The 17,920-nt window shown below is 34.5% G+C and overlaps 1 protein-coding gene across 5 annotated transcripts in view; it reads right to left on the reverse strand.

Moving 5' to 3' along the window:
- Positions 1–341: 341 nt before the first annotated feature.
- The window catches only part of LOC110104152 (protein phosphatase 2C and cyclic nucleotide-binding/kinase domain-containing protein), a 36,970-nt gene continuing 19,391 nt past the window's right edge, over positions 342–17,920 (reverse strand). Inside the window, exons 8-16 of one of the 5 annotated variants that reach the window (XM_028701202.1) lie at positions 6,640–6,871; positions 6,026–6,339; positions 5,852–5,936; positions 5,679–5,745; positions 5,324–5,601; positions 4,564–4,629; positions 4,350–4,471; positions 1,319–1,475; positions 342–1,090 (exon numbers count right to left, since the gene is read on the reverse strand). In XM_028701202.1, coding sequence (XP_028557035.1) covers positions 848–1,090; positions 1,319–1,475; positions 4,350–4,471; positions 4,564–4,629; positions 5,324–5,601; positions 5,679–5,745; positions 5,852–5,936; positions 6,026–6,339; positions 6,640–6,871 — 1,564 coding nt within the window. In that variant the 3' untranslated portion in view covers positions 342–847. Of the gene's footprint in view, positions 1,091–1,318; positions 1,476–1,623; positions 1,728–4,349; positions 4,472–4,563; positions 4,630–5,323; positions 5,602–5,678; positions 5,746–5,851; positions 5,937–6,020; positions 6,340–6,639; positions 6,872–17,920 lie in introns of those variants that run through there. The other 4 variants (XR_003703209.1, XR_003703210.1, XM_028701204.1 and 1 more) reach the window with 4 other exon arrangements.

Raw genomic sequence — 17,920 nt, forward strand, 5'->3', positions numbered from 1 at the left:
TTTATAATAAAAAATTATTTAAAATGCGTTAGAAAGTTATCCCAAACAAAATCTAAACAGTAATAAAAATCAATAAATCAAAACAAACAAAATCCTACATGATGGATAGAGAGAAATAATAAAATAATAAACGGCTCTTGCATTCGATGAAATCAGCATCAATTTAGCAAGAATAAAACGAATATTGATTGAACAGAACAGATTAACCTTCAATATAATAGAGCCAAGTCATTTGTTAGAGTGATTTCAATGAGTACTTCCTATTGACCAAGCACAAACTTTTTTCAGAATGCTTTCAAAAGATTTTGCATATGGAAAAGCAAAGGTAAAAATAGAGGAAATGACGAGCTAACATCATATTTTTATATGACATAACATTTAATACAGAATAAATGTTAACTTGAGTGAGATGAAATCCACTCTGCTCTTGAAAAATGGCTAAAATCTTCATTTAAAAGATAGGTATAAGAAGAAAATATACATGGAGCAATCACCAGTTACTATTAAATGTGTCATCAAATATGTTTGCAACTACACATTTCAAAAAGAAAAGCACACAGAACAAATGCATCGTGCTTCTTTAATGTAGTCATCATCAAGCACATCACAAATAATGAATATAATGATTTCCTCTCTCTCTGTCTCTCTGTGTGAAGCTCTATAGAACTTCTGACATTCAGATGCTTCATTATTTCCTATGTTATCCGCCAATCTCTCACGATAAGCTAAATGTCTGATTGATTTCTCTTTATCGCGCTGCAGTTAAAGCTTGGAGACTTGACAGCAAGATACGTCTGGTGCATACAAAATGTTAAAATCACACGGTGGAAAAATCTGGGGAAGATTTTTACCAATTTTCCAACCATTCTGGAGAGTTGAGTTCTGCTTCATGGGACGGAGAGTAGACAGGCTCCTTGAATTCCTCTACATGATTTTCTAAAAATGCATCGATACGAGAAATGATCTCCTGGGGAACTGGAAAAGTACCATCAACAATGTTTTTCCAGTCGACGCCATTAAACCATGAATGAGCTTTCACGGAGTCGGGGCCATCACTGCCGAGTCGTGTAGCTTCATTGACATCCAGCAGCTGTTAAAAATAGAGAAGAGACGACATGTTTAGCAAGAAGTTTCAGACACTTGGGTTTCATTTGGGACGGCTTTCTTACTGCTTCTTAAAACAACTTTCTAGTACAAAAGTTACATTTTTTGTATTCGAAAGCCGCTTTAAGAAGTAGTAAAAAACCCGTCCCTCCCAAACGAAGCCAATGAATTTGAAAGATAAATCAAGGACAAAGGCATATGTAAGTATGTGAACCTTGGTGATGAGGTCAACCACTTCAATACTGAAGGTCTGGGGAAGTGTCAAATGTCCTTTGGAAATTTTTGCAAATGCCTCGAGTTCACTTTCCCTCCATGATCCAAATGGCATTTCAGCTTGTAGCAAGAAATATATTAGCACTCCCAATGCCCACCTTAAAAAGATAGGGAAAAATGTTTTATGCATATCTAAGTACTATAATACTTTCAGCTCATTCTCAAGTATTTAATGTTCACAATTTTTTTTTAAAAGTATATTTTCATACGAGTATAAGGGTTCCTTGACGTATAGAGATTCCTTACATATAATACTAACAATGATTTCACTCTTAAATTTCAGCTTTTCCAATGTGAAAATTGTCAAGTCATGCGTAGGGCAACTTCAATACATCAAAACCATGAAGTACCTATCAAAGTAATGTGCTTAATTAAGCGCTTATAATGCATGGCTATGAACAAGAGAAATGATCACAACACAGCATTGTGAAGTAGGCAAAGGACACATTTTGAAAAAAAAATGAAGCCATAATACATGATTATTTTTTATTCAATTAACTTGGTACCCAAGCAAAATAGTGTGGCCTACAAGTGAAATATATAAATCAATGTTCAAGGTTTATTTTCAAGCACAAAACTAAGGAATATATTATCTTAAAGTATTATGATAATGTAAAGGGGGAGAGAATGAAATACGAAAATGAAATTTTGATAAAGAAACATTCAAAATATAACTAAGCTACACTAATAAGATGTGTCTACGAGGTAAACTTTTAAGAAATAAAAAGGAAGCTTGCAAAATGAAGTGCTCAGAATTCAACGACATGAAATGACAACTCTCTTGGGCAGCTTTTATGTAGTAAGATGTAACACTTAGGCAATACATGTTAAGTGTCTCGTTCCTATATCTTGTTTTAACAAATAAATAATAGAGTAGCCGACCCCACGTAGTGGGATAAAGGCTTGATGTTGTTGTTGTTGTTGTTGTTGGTGTCTGTGCCTCTCACCGACTAAAACATTTAGGGAGAGCTTAATGCAGTTCTTAGCGCACTAGGGCCTAACAACTAAATTATTTAGAGAGAGACTTATGTACACACTATACTAACATCAACAGACAGGTTCTTTTCTCATATTTGAACATAATGGGGACAAATATTACACCAAGGTGTTGGACCCCATGAGCCTGATATACAAATTATGATTTTAATGATCACAAATATTATTAATTATACTGATCAAGATTATATATTTGTGTGCAAGTCATCACTTTTAACCTAATATTCTAGGTTAAATAAAAGACAAAGGACAAAGTTATATCTAATACATAAGGGAGAATAATAAGAAAGATGACGAATTAAGCTCAATTTGAAGATGTGAAGCTGTAAAAAACAATAAGACCTTAAAAATGAAAAGTGTTGTGTCAATTTGCTATTTTAGGGTTTAGGTATATTCTTATATATGTACATGTATATAGTAGGCTAAACAATCAAGCACACATACATGTGTAAAACAAAATAAAATAAGAAATTTAGAATAGAATTAAAATGTTTGGATCTTTGACTAATTGTATTAAATGATTTGAATTGTACTATACAATAATAGTGAATTTTTTTAAAAAAATTAAGATAATTGAGTGATATTAATTAAAAAAATTTAAAATAAAATGTTTATGTAATTAATCATATTGTATGATATATATCATCATGTACGATTAGCTATTTTAGATTCAAATCGAGTCGTTATGTGGTTTTTTTTTATCAAAAATAGGCAAATTCAAAATTGAAACAATATTGTACAATCATGTTCATACCATACAACACTTTTAGATATTTACCTATTTTAGAACTGAAAATTGAGGAGTCGAGTCAAAACAAATTTTTTTACTATACGATATAAATCTTAAAGGCCAAACAAATAGAGAGAGTGTTTGTACGAACATAAGATCAGATAGGTCAAACCAATGTTTTGAGTTAACAAATTAAACTAATCATATTATATGATATGTACCATACAGTTCAATCAAATAAAATTCAGTTTTTAGGGCTCATGCTAATTGAACTAATTGTATTGTATGATTTTTATATCATGTTGTACAATTAGAACATCAAATTTCTTAAATAGTCTGATTATGAATTCTTTTATATCTTGTTTATAAATACTACTATTATATAAAACCCTATTTTTCAAGAAGAAAAGAATAGAGCTTTAGAGAAAATAGAAAAAGTTTTTCAAGAGATGTTGGAAAGAAGAGATTGGAGAAATTGATAGAAATCTTTTAGATAAGTCTAAGAGAATTGTGTGTAAGGTTCACCACAGTTGTTCTAACTAAATCTTTATCTTTTTTCCTCTAGGTGTTATTCAAGTTCGTAGAAGAAGAACTCGGTGAAAAAATTGCGTGTAAGATCTCAAAAGGCCTTGTGAGAGGCTAGAAGGACTTTGTGGAGTTAGCAGGAGGTTAGGAAGAAGTTCGAGGAGGAAAGCGACACCTTGTAAAGAAGAGAGGCTTCTTCGTCTTGTTGGGAGAAAAATAATTAAGTTAATGAAATTCTCGATGAAAGGACTCAAGAAATAGATGTTAAGTTTATTTGACCAAAGCACTATAAATGATTTATGTACTCTTTTTATTTTCTACATTTAATTTATTACAGTTTTTATTTCAAGCTTGTCGTCTTCTAGGTGTGTCATAACACTTTCCACAAGGTTCCCTCACTTAGAAAATACACAAGCAAAATTAAATTAAGGGCAAAATATAGTAAAAAATTAAGTATGTTACCAAGTGGCAGTGCAGTATGAACCTGTGTTCAGTGCCTTCGTCAAAACATTGATTAACTCAATTAATTCTGGCATTCATATTTTTATATCTAAATTTCATGAATCAATTAAGAGCTTGCATCTCATAGAGAAATTTTAGAATGTTTAATATTTACAGGCAATATTTTCATCCCTCTGTCTAAAAGCTTGGCTAATTAATATTTTCATAATGGCTAATAGATATAATTAGACAACAAAATTTTAAGTTGTTGAATACTGACCAGTCAGCACCAAATCCATGTCCTTTCCCTAGGACTATTTCTGGGGCTAAAGAATCTGCAATTCCACATATAGTGAAGGTTCTTTCTCCTCCTAAATTCTCTGCAAATCTAAAGTCTACCAACTACAACACAAGCAATAAACAAAGTAAGAAAAACCAATTCATAATTTTTAGGTGTCACCCTGATGGTGTGAAATTAGATTTGTGGTAATAACCTGCAAATGTCCAGTTTGGTCGAGCATTACAACATCTGGTGAAATTCCTCTGTGAAGCACTGAATTCTGCGTTCACAGATAAAAAATCAATTACTGTCATTGTAAAAAAGGAATATGGAAGTATAATTGGTGCCAAACATGGAAGGAGGGAAAGAAATTTATTAATATAAAAGAATGTATGATTGGTGGCAATGATGAAATAGATAGTAGAGATGATAGATTATTTCAAGATTATGCGTGCTATAAATTTAAGTAGTTTATTATACAAGTAAAACATAATCTATTCATAGTGTCCCTTGCTCCTTTTAATGCAACGATTATCATTCCACCCTCCTACAAAATATTTTTCATACTGAAAATTAGTTTATGTGATATAGTTATCTTCTTTTAAGAGCCCCACTTCGCTCATGTATTATCATGAGTCAGATCTAGAATATTGGGCATTGGACAGTCATATATTGCTTGAGATCCGTAACAGTTTTACAACATTTATGATATGGAGAGAATGCATTATATATATATATATATATATATATATATATATTTGCATTATATTGCTTTAAATATGCATTGCATTAGGGCTATTTAAGATTTTTAACATGTGACCTTCTAGGTAAATATGACAACAACTGTTGTTGCAAGATTGCCCTATTTTAAGGGGCTACAGTCCGAGAGGGTAGTTACTTTGCTTTTGCATCTTGTTTAATAAATGGGGTGGGGTATGTGAATTTGATTTCCTCAAAAAGAAAAGACAACTAACCTTATGTAGCTCCTCCAAAGAAACAACAAGAGAAGCAGCACAAAATCGTGCTGAATTTTCATCCAATGGTGTAGTGAGAACAGAAGACAAAGTACAAGCAAGGCAACAATCGAGCAGAATCCCAACATGTAAGTGGTCAGCACAGGTACATAGTACAGGTGGCACAGAAGCTGAGGTGTTTAAACTAATTAATATTCTCTTCTCCTTCATCACCTGTTCTTCCTTTCCAAGCTCTTTAATTTTCTTTTTAGAAAACCTCTTCAGGGTACGAACAGTATCTGAGTTTCAGTCAAATACAAAATGAGGCACATATTATTGTGAAAATGCTCATAACCAGGCACTCCAAATGACTTACCAGTGCCTTTCAAAAGGACAAGTCCTATCTCACAGCAATCAGCTGCGTAAATGCTTCTTTTCCACTCCTAAATAGGATTGAAACTCAACAGATTCAGACTCCTCTTTGGATAACAGATTTTTGCATATATTGGGTCTAATTTAAAGAAAGAACTTGAGCTGCAAACCCCATACCAGATCAGAGGCATTAATTCTCTTGCATGTTGAAGCATCATTATTTAAGATGGTTTCCTCTGAAGAACACAAAGAATATTTTGTCCTGTACAATATATTATAAATCAGCTCAGCCTACTAAGAGAAATGAGCAAGAACTATTTCAGAACATGTTTGTTAGAGTAATCACCATACTTCCGATCTTCCTGAGGAAGTTTTGGAACTGAACCAACAGCTGAATCAAATTTCTCCTTTGTAATAACCAAGCATACTAACTCACCAACAGAACTCGCTGACAAAGGACATACAGATTCCCCAAAAAGTGTCCATTCTCCAAAGTGACTTCCCTCTGTTAACTCCACTACATGTACATTATTGTCTTGAATCTCAGTTCTCTGGTCGGAATCAGCAGACAAGAGATGGGAAACAACAGGATTCGAAGTGTCTGCAATGTATGATAGTCTCACAAGACCTTTCTTAATGATATACAGGCCAGAGAGGGACACATCCTAAAAAGAAAACAGGATGGTACAATCAATCTTTAGAATGCACCTAGGGACCAACCGTAATTTCAAACCATAACTACACCAACATTCTTTCATGCAAAAGACAAGTGCTATTCTAAACTCAATAAAAATAATGTAATGTTGAGGATTGGAGATTTTTTAGAACTTGGCACTTCGATTAACCAAAAATTCACTTCAACTGGGCAATTTGAAGCTTAAAAGTATAAGAAAATTCAAATTATAAAGGATTTATTTTCTCTTTTTACAGAGATTAATGAGTCAAAAGACTAGAATCAACAGCACCTTATCAATTATTTTTTGCCCATCAGAGAAACAGACTTCCACGAGAGATTCAGCAATACGACTTAGCTGCAATATTGTCAGCCTTGAAAAAGGCTCTATAGATCTGAGCAACTTCAAGGATGCTATGTTGGAAAATTCAGAAGTAAGAATTTCTCGAAAATCTTCCCTCTTTAATGCCCAAAGGGTTCCAGCAGTCACAGCACGAACAGATGACTGAAGTGGCTTTTTGTACCTGGTTTGAACATTGTGAAAAAAAAAAAGACATCTATAAGACCCAAAAAAAACAAGCCATTATCTCACTACATGGGGCCCACAACATGAATCATTTTTCTCCATTATATCTTTTAAGAGTCATATTCTCATTTAAATTTAATAAATAAGTCATTTATAATATTTTCTAACTTAGCCTTTTTAGGTATATCTCTACCTTTCTTAAAATAAGCTAAATATAATACATCTACTCTCCTAACCGAGTCATGCGAAGGCCGTCATTTTATGTGACCAAACCATCTAAGGCGACTCTCTCTAATCTTATCTGCCACTCGACCTACTCCAACATTTTTCAAGTATATGCACATTTCGTATCCTGCCTCTGAGAGTAAAGCCACTCATCCACCTAAGCATCGCCATCTCTGCAACACAACTTAATACTATGTTTTCCTTTTAATCACCAACATTCTACGTCATAAAGCATTGCAAGTCTCATCGGACTTTTCTATCACACAACAAGCCTAATGCATTCCTCCACTTCAACCATCCAACTTGAATTCTACTAATAATATCCTCATCTATTTTACTGTCACTCTGAAAAATAAATCCAATATATCTAAAACGTGTACTCTTCTTAATGACGTAATACCCAAAAAAAATATGTAACAAGCATGTTGACCTACAAACTCATGTTTGAAGACCTGCTCATTACAAGTTCTTTGTAGTTTGGCAAGTATAGTGCATTTGTTTTCATATACTTCGTTGTTGTTCACAAACACCCACAAGTCTCTATTGTGGATATTTGCAAGCCATTTGACGTCGTTTTTGAGGAGGTGGTCACCATGCAAGTTCTTTACTCACTCTATTTAAGGAGTGAAAGCATTCACTAGGAATTTTTCAGTGAATTGATCCCTTATGTATTTCTGTGATTACTTGCATGCGACTAGTCGTATTCATATTCCATAGAATCATGAATAAGCCACCCATTACAAATCCATTGATTTATGCTGGTAGAAGATCAATCATGCTCACTAGAAGTTATTTCCTTATGTATGATGGTAGGTTATTTACATGATAAACCCTCCTTTGATTATGGATATGTCTCATTCTTCACATATGTAGTTATTGTTGGGTTGTTATGTCCACTACACCCCCTTATAGTCATTGCAATTACTTCAAGTAACCCAATTGTATAGAATTTCATCATCATTTGTGAGTAAGTGGCACTTGTAAGTTCTTGATTCGCCACAATTTCCATTTCTATTCTTTTGCATTTAACTTTGGACCTTGTTATTTTACAAATCATCATTTCATTTTAAGTGCAATTTTGATTTGTTGTAATCTTGACTCAAGTTCGTTGTTGCTTATTTAGGTCCTAAATGTTCTTTGTTCTAGTCTTCTTCGAGTTCTTTGCATTCACTTAAGTCCAAGTCCCTTGTAATTAATTCAAATTCAGGTTCTTGTCAAATCCAGTTCATGCTTGTGTTCCCTGTTGTCCAAGATTGATTCAAATCCTTTATGCAGTTGTTTAGTTAGGTTCAAATGTAATTTTAAATTTTTTGTTCATTTATTCAAGTTTGAATTTAGTCCTTTTGATGTTCAAATAAATAATTAAAACAAAGTCCTCTGCTGTAAAAAATTTGTTCAAGTTCTTTTCTTTGATTCACAGAAGATTTCGGCAGCCTCTCGGCATTTTCCTCATTTAAGGGAAACTGGGACTCCCGCCACGCAAGAGAAAAGTGAACGCTAGGTGTCCACGGACACTGCGGCTGTAAATCTTCAATTCCACCACGCCAGAGAAAGGCTTGTATGGGTCTTTGGTATTGTTTTAAAAGAGCACAGTTTGCTTTCCCCGCAGGCACAGAGTCACTTACAGATACTTAAGATTGTCCCCACCATGCTACAAGAGCATGTATAAGACTTACCTGCCTCTCCATAGGTGTCGCACCAGATTCCCTTCCCACCACGCTAGAGAAAAGCATGTATGGGATATTTTTCGGCTTGAAACGAACGCCAAAAATGAGATTATGAGTTGAGGGGATTATACCTGCATAACGAAGTTGTGGAGGCAATGATGAAAAATAAAATACATAGAATCTTTTTTTTATGGATTTTTCTCTTCTATCCTTTTTTTTATATTTTCTTTTCTTTTTTTTCCTTTTTTTTTTGCTTCTCCTCTCACATACAAACACACACATTTTTATGAATAAACATATTTTCTAGCAAAAACACACAATTAGAGCCAAATTAATTAGCAATAGCAATTAATATCAATAATAATGAAAGGGAACCATAAGATTTAAACATAAACTTACTGTTTTGGGTTTAACTTGAATGAATGAGGTTTGGGTTTGATTTGAGTGGAATGGGCTTTTGTTTGGGTTGGAAACAAGTGGAAATGGGTTTAGGGGTTGTTTAAGTAGGGATGAGGCCTCCGTTTGATGTGGGAATGCGGCTTACAAAGAGGGAGTCGGTTAGAGGGGTTTGGCCACAAGGGAAAATCCCCATTCATTTCTTGCCCACCCTCAAAAAAACATTTAATGGATCAGCGAGGCAATTTAGAATCCTGCCCCCCCCCCCCCCTCTCAAAAATAATTTTTTTCCCAAATATTACCAATCTCGTGGCTTGCTGCCCATCCATCCGAAGCTCCGAGCCGCGCACAGCCTTTGATGTTTCCCTTTCCGGAGAAGGTTTCACAGGTTTCTATTGCTGAAATCAAACCCAGTGCACAAGAAGATCCCTGCCCTTATCCACGTCGGGAAATCCATTTACAAGCCCCTCATCATCTTTCCTGGCAAGACCTCCCTTCAGATCCCTACGCCCGATTCTGGGCCGATTTTGTCAGCAAGAAGGTAAAATCCGCACATTGGCCGAATTCTTCTAATCCTCCTTGTGCTTACACTCTTTCATACAAATTAAATCCATAGCTGGGCAGGTCAATGACTGCAGATCTAAGCTGTTGACGTTAAAAGGCAAGGCGTTAGAGGAGGTGAATAAGGAGTTGATCTGGATCTTTAAGACGCTCGAGACGGAGCTCGGCTAGAAGTAGTATTTCGGTGATGATGCTTTCGATCTTGAAGACATTGCGATAACTCCTTAATAAAAATCTTTATGGAAAAGTTATTTCTTGCCCACTCTACACCTTAAGGAGAAACAATATCAAGATAACTCCACATCTTCAAGAATAAGCTACCTCAAGAATAATTTCAAATTTCTTATTAGAAGTTTTATCTACCTTTAAAGTTTTTTATACACAAAGACCATGGGCGGAAAAAACAAATTGTATGGAGGATAAATTTGCATTGAAATTATTATTTTTTGTATTGTATTGAAATTCATTTAACTCTTAAGTATATAATTTCTATCTAAATAAATTTATATGACTATTTTTTCAATTATTTTTTATTGATTTATAATTTATGAGGGAGCGATTCTTAGATCTATTAAATATTATGCATACTTTATGATTTAATTATTCTTTTTTTTTAAGATAGATAAGATTAAGCTCATTTATTATTCTTTTTTTCTATGTTAGGGTCTAGCTTCAACATAACGTATATGATTATACTCTAATTTTTATTATTCCTTATTAAATTGAAAGATAACGATAGTGAAGACAGTGAGGGTTTTGGCGTCGTATTGAACAGGGTCCTGTGAGCTCAGGTCTTAAGGCTTGCGAGTTTCAACAGAGAGATGGGGTCTTCAGTTAGCTTCAGGTATGAGAGGCATCGTCAGTTATTGATCTTACGGCAAGGGAAGAGGTGGAGTCGGTATTGAAGGTCAAGGAACTGAGGGGGGAGGCGTCGGCTGTAGTGGGTTGAGTGAGAAAGCAAAGAAGTAGTGGGAGGTTTCGGCTTCGGTTGGATGGGAGATAGAGCGGAGGGAGTTCGGAAGGGCTTGGAGGAGGTTTGCGGGACTTAGAATGCGTGGAAGAAGAAGAAGTTGAAGACTTCGCCCCAATCTCATTTTAACGATGCAAATTGGCATGTTTTGAGGCAGGATTTAAGCAGAAATGATAGGAGAAGCAACGCTTCAGCGCAGTTTTGTAGAGATCTGAGCAGGATTTCTGCGGGATATGGGCAAGGTATTGGCAAGTAATGATTTTGAGTATTTTTTTATTTCTTTTGTTTGTTCTGGTTTGGCTTCTTGAGTAGAGGTCAACATTATTACATCAAATTACACATGGATATCTGAAGCCAAAGATCATGAATATACAATAGATTATTACCTTGACGGAAGTCACCAACATATGAATTCATTTAAGTAGTTGAATATTTCATTCATGTGGCATATTAACTACCTTCATTTTTATTAGATGTGATGTTTAGGTGTCCTTATTCAAAGCACAAAAATCAAGTGTACATTATACCCAACAAGGTTATAGTTAGGGCTGCAAACGAATCGAGCCGAACCAAGTATATGTGTGTTCATATTTGAATACTCCTACGAGCTGAATTTAGAGAAAATGATAATACGTCATAGGATCTGCAACATTCATACAAACAAACATAAGGCATTTATAGACCCCCTAAATGGAAACTCGCGCATTTTCTAATCATCACCTACACAATAGATCACATTTGAACATTTCAATAACACTTCCTCATACATGTAAATGCACACTAACATGTTCAAAGTATGTATATGTAATTAGCAAATACTTTCTAAAGCATGCAAGTGTACAATGCAAGCATCAAGACTACATGTAGTTAGGAATGAGTGGACATGTTGCGGGCATTCTCACCTAACATATAAATGCACCAAGTGCATATATATTGCTGCGAAACACACTATGCAAATGCATCATTCAAAAGGCAAAATACGTCATGTTGTGACGACGCGTTACATTAAAATGCAATCGTACCATGCATATACACAACTCAATATGCAAAATGCATTGTGCAAGCACACTGTTCAACACGTGAAGTGTATTATGCAAACATACTATCTGACATATAAAATGTACTATGTAGTGGCAGCGCATTACACCAACATGCAAATACAACATTCACTACATGAGAGCAATGTTTAAAATTGCGTATTCGGGTATTGAGGCGTTTTTCATTCGTGAGGCGACGCGTAAGCCTCAAGGCGTTTTGAGGCGTAAGCCTCAAAATCAAAAGATTGCGTAAACATAAAATGATAATTTTTTTATATACTAATGAGTGAATAATATAAAACATAAAAAAGCATAAGATATGAAGTGAAATCAAAATATCTCAATAATAAGAGAACGTGAAATATAGTTTAACTCAAAATTCTATTTTTCCCAAATCCCAGTATTTTTTTCATTAACATATAATTTTAATTTCCAAAAATAAATAGCAATGACATATCACATAAGAACTCATAAGTCATCAGCACTATAATCACTAAGGGGTTCTTCATTTGAATTATCATTATGGTGAACTGCTCTCTCTCCTTCCTCTTCTCTTATAGAGTCCAATGTCGGACATTTACTTCAAGATTTATGCAAGTTTTAATATATATAGCGTGAGGCGTAAGCCTCATGCCAGTGAGGCGAGGCGGGCTTCAAGGCGGGCCTCAACCAAGTTGAGGCGGAAGCCTCATAAAAAAAACTCGAGGCGTAAGCATCGAGGCGTTTTTTACTGGAATTGCGCAAAGGCGAGCCTCATATTGCGCAATTTTAAACCATGCATGAGAGCATTGAATCATCATGCAAATGCATTATGCAACCAAACAGGTAATGCATGGATGCATTATATATACATATCATGCAAATACACCATACTTTATGTTAATGCATTAAACCACTACACTACATATCAACACGTCATGCAAGCATGATTAAGCAATGCACAACTATATATGCCAATATACATGCATACATGCAAATATACAAGTACATACAAGTATGTTAATATGCAAATGAAAATGTGAGTGTGTAAACATCCAAATATATCATATACACTCATTGCACTGCATACATATAACCACTATATGAATATATCATTCAAAATGCATTCCAAAGCACATACCTGCATAGGCCCCAATGAGCATGATGTATGTACACACGTGACGTATAAGAATGTTGCCCAGGTCAAAAGTGAACCTAAGTTCAAGTCCGATCCTTCTCATTAAATAGATCGGAGTTGACACGACTTGAACTATTAAATAAATACATGGTCGTAGCGCCAACCAGAGTATTTGATTTTACAAGTTTATATTACCTTCAAGATCTATTACAAAAATTGTTCATTGTTGAAAGCATAAGAGTCTTGATTCTCAATATTCATACAAAAACTCATAACATCAATAATCAAACCAAATCCTCTATTAGCGAATGGTCAAAGTTGACACTGTTCAAATGACAAATACACGACCTATTTAAATATCCCCGATGATGGCCGCATTGACATAAAATATCAATCATAGGGAACCCCAAAAATTTAAAAATGCCTCTCAAATTCTTATGAAATACAAATATCTAAATTAACTTTAAACATTACCCTGATGATGGCCGTATTGAATGCAAATTTCAACCGGAGGGATTAATTCTTGTTGACCTCCATGCTATACTCAAAGGAACAAAAAAAAGAGAGAGAAGGTGGAAATCCAGCATACATACCTCAAACCCGACGGATCCACGAAATTTGCTGAAATCCCGGTTGGAATGATCTAAAGCTCCATGTTTATTAATAATATTAATTTTAAAATTAAAATTTAATCATCTAATAACTTAAAGCAAAATCCATCCACTCTCCGTAATAGTTTGTTGAGGTGGACAAACTTGAAATTATTTCAACTCACAATGAGCGAATGTCAAGTCAAGAATATCACTAAAATTCATTTTCAAATCATCTCTTGCTAGTAAATATGTGATACATGTCCTTTGATTGGTGGTTTCACCACTAATGGCACTACAGGTAAGCAATTATGACCAGGATCATCTGATTGGGTGATTTTGCAGTTAAATGGTACCACTAAATTATGGTCATGATCGAAGCCCATATATTCTCCAACGACTCTAAATCATTGAATAATGAATCAATAGAATATTATCGATAGGGCATCAAACCCTCTATTAGTTAAGGTGGACTCAAATATGTCTCCTTAGACAAGTATTCACCCCAAGTCTACAAGATATCCTTAGACGAAGCAGCTCATAGCTAACGACAAGGATCCTTAAGTCAGGTTGGGTCGACTACCTCTTCTAATTAAGTAGACTAGGGATCAAAATTGCTCGAGACGATGAAACAATGATATTTTTAACAAGTTCATCATCATTCCCCCCACCATCCACTTTAAGTCCATGGTGATATAAATTTTAAATTTTCAATATCTAACCCTAGTGCTACCATACGATGGATACTATGTATGTGTTTAATGACCAACCTTAATTGAAAGTTCTCACTTATTATTGTGAGGGTAATTAACTATAGGGACTTGCATCTTTAGGAAACCTGAACTCAGATCATGAAGTCCTCGCAAAATAAGGGTGAAATATCTTGGTAATATCTTATCCAAAACCCAATCTATCTTCTGAAAATTTGCCTCGGAACCTAAACTCGTTAAAACTCTACTCGCCGAAACAAAAAAAGAAAGGGGTCGTGGCGAGGCTGGGGTGTAAATTTTCTGAGCCGACAAGTTTGTTTTGTATGTTAACATCCATGAATAAACCAGAGGTAAACTTGATCCTAGGGCTCTCATAAATATTATGATTGCATATTCCACCATTCAAAAGGGTATAAATATTATCCTAGTACCACCAAAAAATTTCTTACTTCAAAAGAAGTCATATTTGATGAGAAGTATAACTTTTTCAATCAAACTCATCTTTAAGGAGAGAACTCTCGATTAGAAGATAAGTTTGATGAAATCACTATCTTTCATCTTAACATTCTTACAATAAAAACTCCAAAAAATCCAAACATTGTACCACTTCCAAGTTTCTAAAATAAGAAATAAATCAAGTCAAAATCTGAAGCTAGCACAAGACTCAACACTATTATTAGGTAACAATGATCAACTAATTACTGCACATTCTTCTCTATATCATATCTCCAAGAACACATTTAAAAAAAATCCTCCTATTCATAAAGCCTTTCTTATAAATATCTATTCTAATTACAACAAACTTTATATTAGGCACTTGAAAACAAGAATTTGAAGAATGTCATAAGAGAAGCGATGAATACATGTGAAAAAAATCACACTTGGGACATCATTGAACTACCAAAAGCGATTAAAAATGTACAATGAAAATAATTTTTTTTATAAAATATAGAACAAATTGAAGCCTAGAATGATATAAAATGAAACTGGTTTTCAAAGGTCATACTCAATTCTATAGAATTGACTAAAAAAAAACTTTTGCTCCTAATATAAAAAATAAATAGGATATGCATCTTCGTTTCTCTTGCATCTAGATAGTCCATACAAGAACATTATTTAAATAATGCTTTCTAATATGAGGATGCCAAGGAAGAAGTCTATGTGAATCCAACACCCAGATTTGATAGATCTTTCATAAAGAAAAAAAGTGTAAAACTTTAAAAAAACACTATATGGCCTTAAACAATCTTTGAGAATATGACTTGGCATATTCATAAAAACCATTAATGAAACAAAATACACAGTCAAAGAGATTATACCCTATTTAAATAACACTTTTTTAAAGGTAAAATCTCAGTTCTCCTTATATATATTAATAATATAATTTTCAAAGGTGATGGAAATAGAAAAAAGAAGTCGCTCAAAAAAAAAAATTGCTGAAAACTTTCAGAGCAAAGAATTGGATAAATGCAAATAAATATTGGGAATAAAAGTTATTTATTAGAATACAAAATATTCCTCTGGAAAAAAATGTCATGGACCTACTAAAAAAAATATAAACAACTGATGGCAAATCATATGAAACCATACTAAATTAGGTCAAAACTAAACGTAGATAAAAAGAAAAGAAATAGACATGAGTTAATATAAAAGATTAGTTCGAGAAATAATTCATTTATCTCACATATGTCCTGACATTGCATTTGAAGCGAGTCTCATCAATTAATTCATACAGAAACCTAAAGAGCCTCATATTCAAGTTGCTTATCGAATTATCAAATACAATAAATCAAGTTATGGTAAAGGAATCCTCTATAAAAAGAAGGATACTATACAATACAAAGGGTATCCTAACGTAAACTATATAGAATCACCAATGGATAGAAGAATCACAACTGGATATCATACATTTTTTAAAAGAAATTTCATAAAATGGAAGAGCCAGGAATAATCTATTGTTTCAAGATCTAGCACTGAATATGAAGTTAGAGTTACTAGTCAAAGAATTTATAAGCTCCTGTAGATCAAAATCACTGGAAGATTTAAAATTTCAATGGGAGAATCTAATGAAGATATAATGTGATGTGGGCTCCGAAAATTCGGCCCCGGCCTCTGCCCGCTATTGCTTTTTCTTCTTCGGGAGAGTTTTAATGGGATTAAGTTCCAGGGTAAATTTTGAAAGGCAAATGAATTTGTAGATAAGACACTACTTAGAGATTTCGCCCTCATTTTACAAGGACATTATGATCTGAGTTCTGGTTTCCTATAGGCACAAGCCCCTATAGTTAATTACCCCTCCCGATAATGAGAGAGAACTTTTGATTAAGGCTAGTCATCAATCATATACGTTATATCCATAGATACGTAGTATCAGGCGTATAGTAGTAGCATGGGTTTGGGATTTAGAAAATTTGTAAAGTTTGATATTTAAAATTAAAAATTTCACCATCTCACACTTAAAACAGATGGTGGGGGAATGGATGATGGACCCAATCAAGATCCCATGGTTTCGTCATCCCTGGCCATCGTGGTCTCTGGACTACTTAGTTATAGGAGGTAGTCACCCAACCTGACAGAAGGATTCTTGTCAGCAGACATGGGTTGCTTCGTCCAAGAGTATCTTGTAGACCTGAGGTGAATATTTGTCTAAGGGGACAAATTTGAATCTACCTTAGCTAATAGAGGGCTTTGTGCCTTATCGATCATATCCTATTGATTCATATCTCAAGGATTTGATGCCACTAAGAAACGTATCGGCTCTGGCCATAAACGGTATTTTGTGGTGTCATTTGACGGCAAAAACACTCAGTTCAGAGGGCTCTAGGTCATAACTGTTTATCCTGCGGTGCCATTTGGCGGTAAAACCGCCGGTTAGAGAACACATACCACGTCCTTATTGGCAGGATATTGTTTGAGAATGGATCATAGTGATATTTTCGACAAGGCATTTGGCTCTATATGAGCTGAAGTTATATTCGAATTTGTCCACCTCGATAAACTGTTGTGGATGGTAGATGAATTTTGTTTTAAGTGGTTTCATGATTGAATTTAAATTTTAAACATTTGAATTTGGAATTTTGGGATTTTTTTATTTTTGGATGTTTCGGATGGCATTTGAAATTATTTGAATCACTCCTCCGGTCGAGATCTAGGTTAAACACGGCCATCATCAGAGTGGCTAGGGTAATTTCCATTTGAAGATATTTGCATTTTGTAGAAGAACCTTGTCAACTATGTCGAGCTGTCAACAGAGGATCGAGTTTCGTAGGCTTCATGCCTTTGTTAGTGAATTTTTATTATTATAGGCTTTGAAGGCCTAATATGAATGTACTAAGACAAATATAATTGTCGCCACAACAATATATTTGTTTGATGGTTCGAACCATGTTGACTCCTATTGATCCACATAGAAGGATCAGGTTCGAACTTGAATTCACTTATTAACCCGCCCAGCATCCCTAAACGTCACATGTATCCCTACAACATGCTCGCTAGGGCCCAAGCGGGTGTTTGGGGAAATTTTATAATCAAACCTTGTCGACTCCTACTTACCCTCTTAGGAGGATCAGGTTTAAATTTATTGACCCGCACAGCATACCTAGACTTCACGTGTGTTTTTATAACATGCTCGTCAGGGACCATACGGGTTTATAATTGCATTTACCCCTTATGTGTACTTATGTGTATACAAACTATGCCATGACTTTGTGACCAAATTATATCCTTTACAATCCTTCGTTGCTTGCAAACAAGTTCCACTTGAAAACTCCAGAT

Source organism: Dendrobium catenatum, unplaced genomic scaffold (assembly GCF_001605985.2).
Source record: "Dendrobium catenatum unplaced genomic scaffold, ASM160598v2 fragScaff_scaffold_1650, whole genome shotgun sequence".
In the NCBI taxonomy this organism is placed as follows: domain Eukaryota; kingdom Viridiplantae; phylum Streptophyta; class Magnoliopsida; order Asparagales; family Orchidaceae; genus Dendrobium; species Dendrobium catenatum.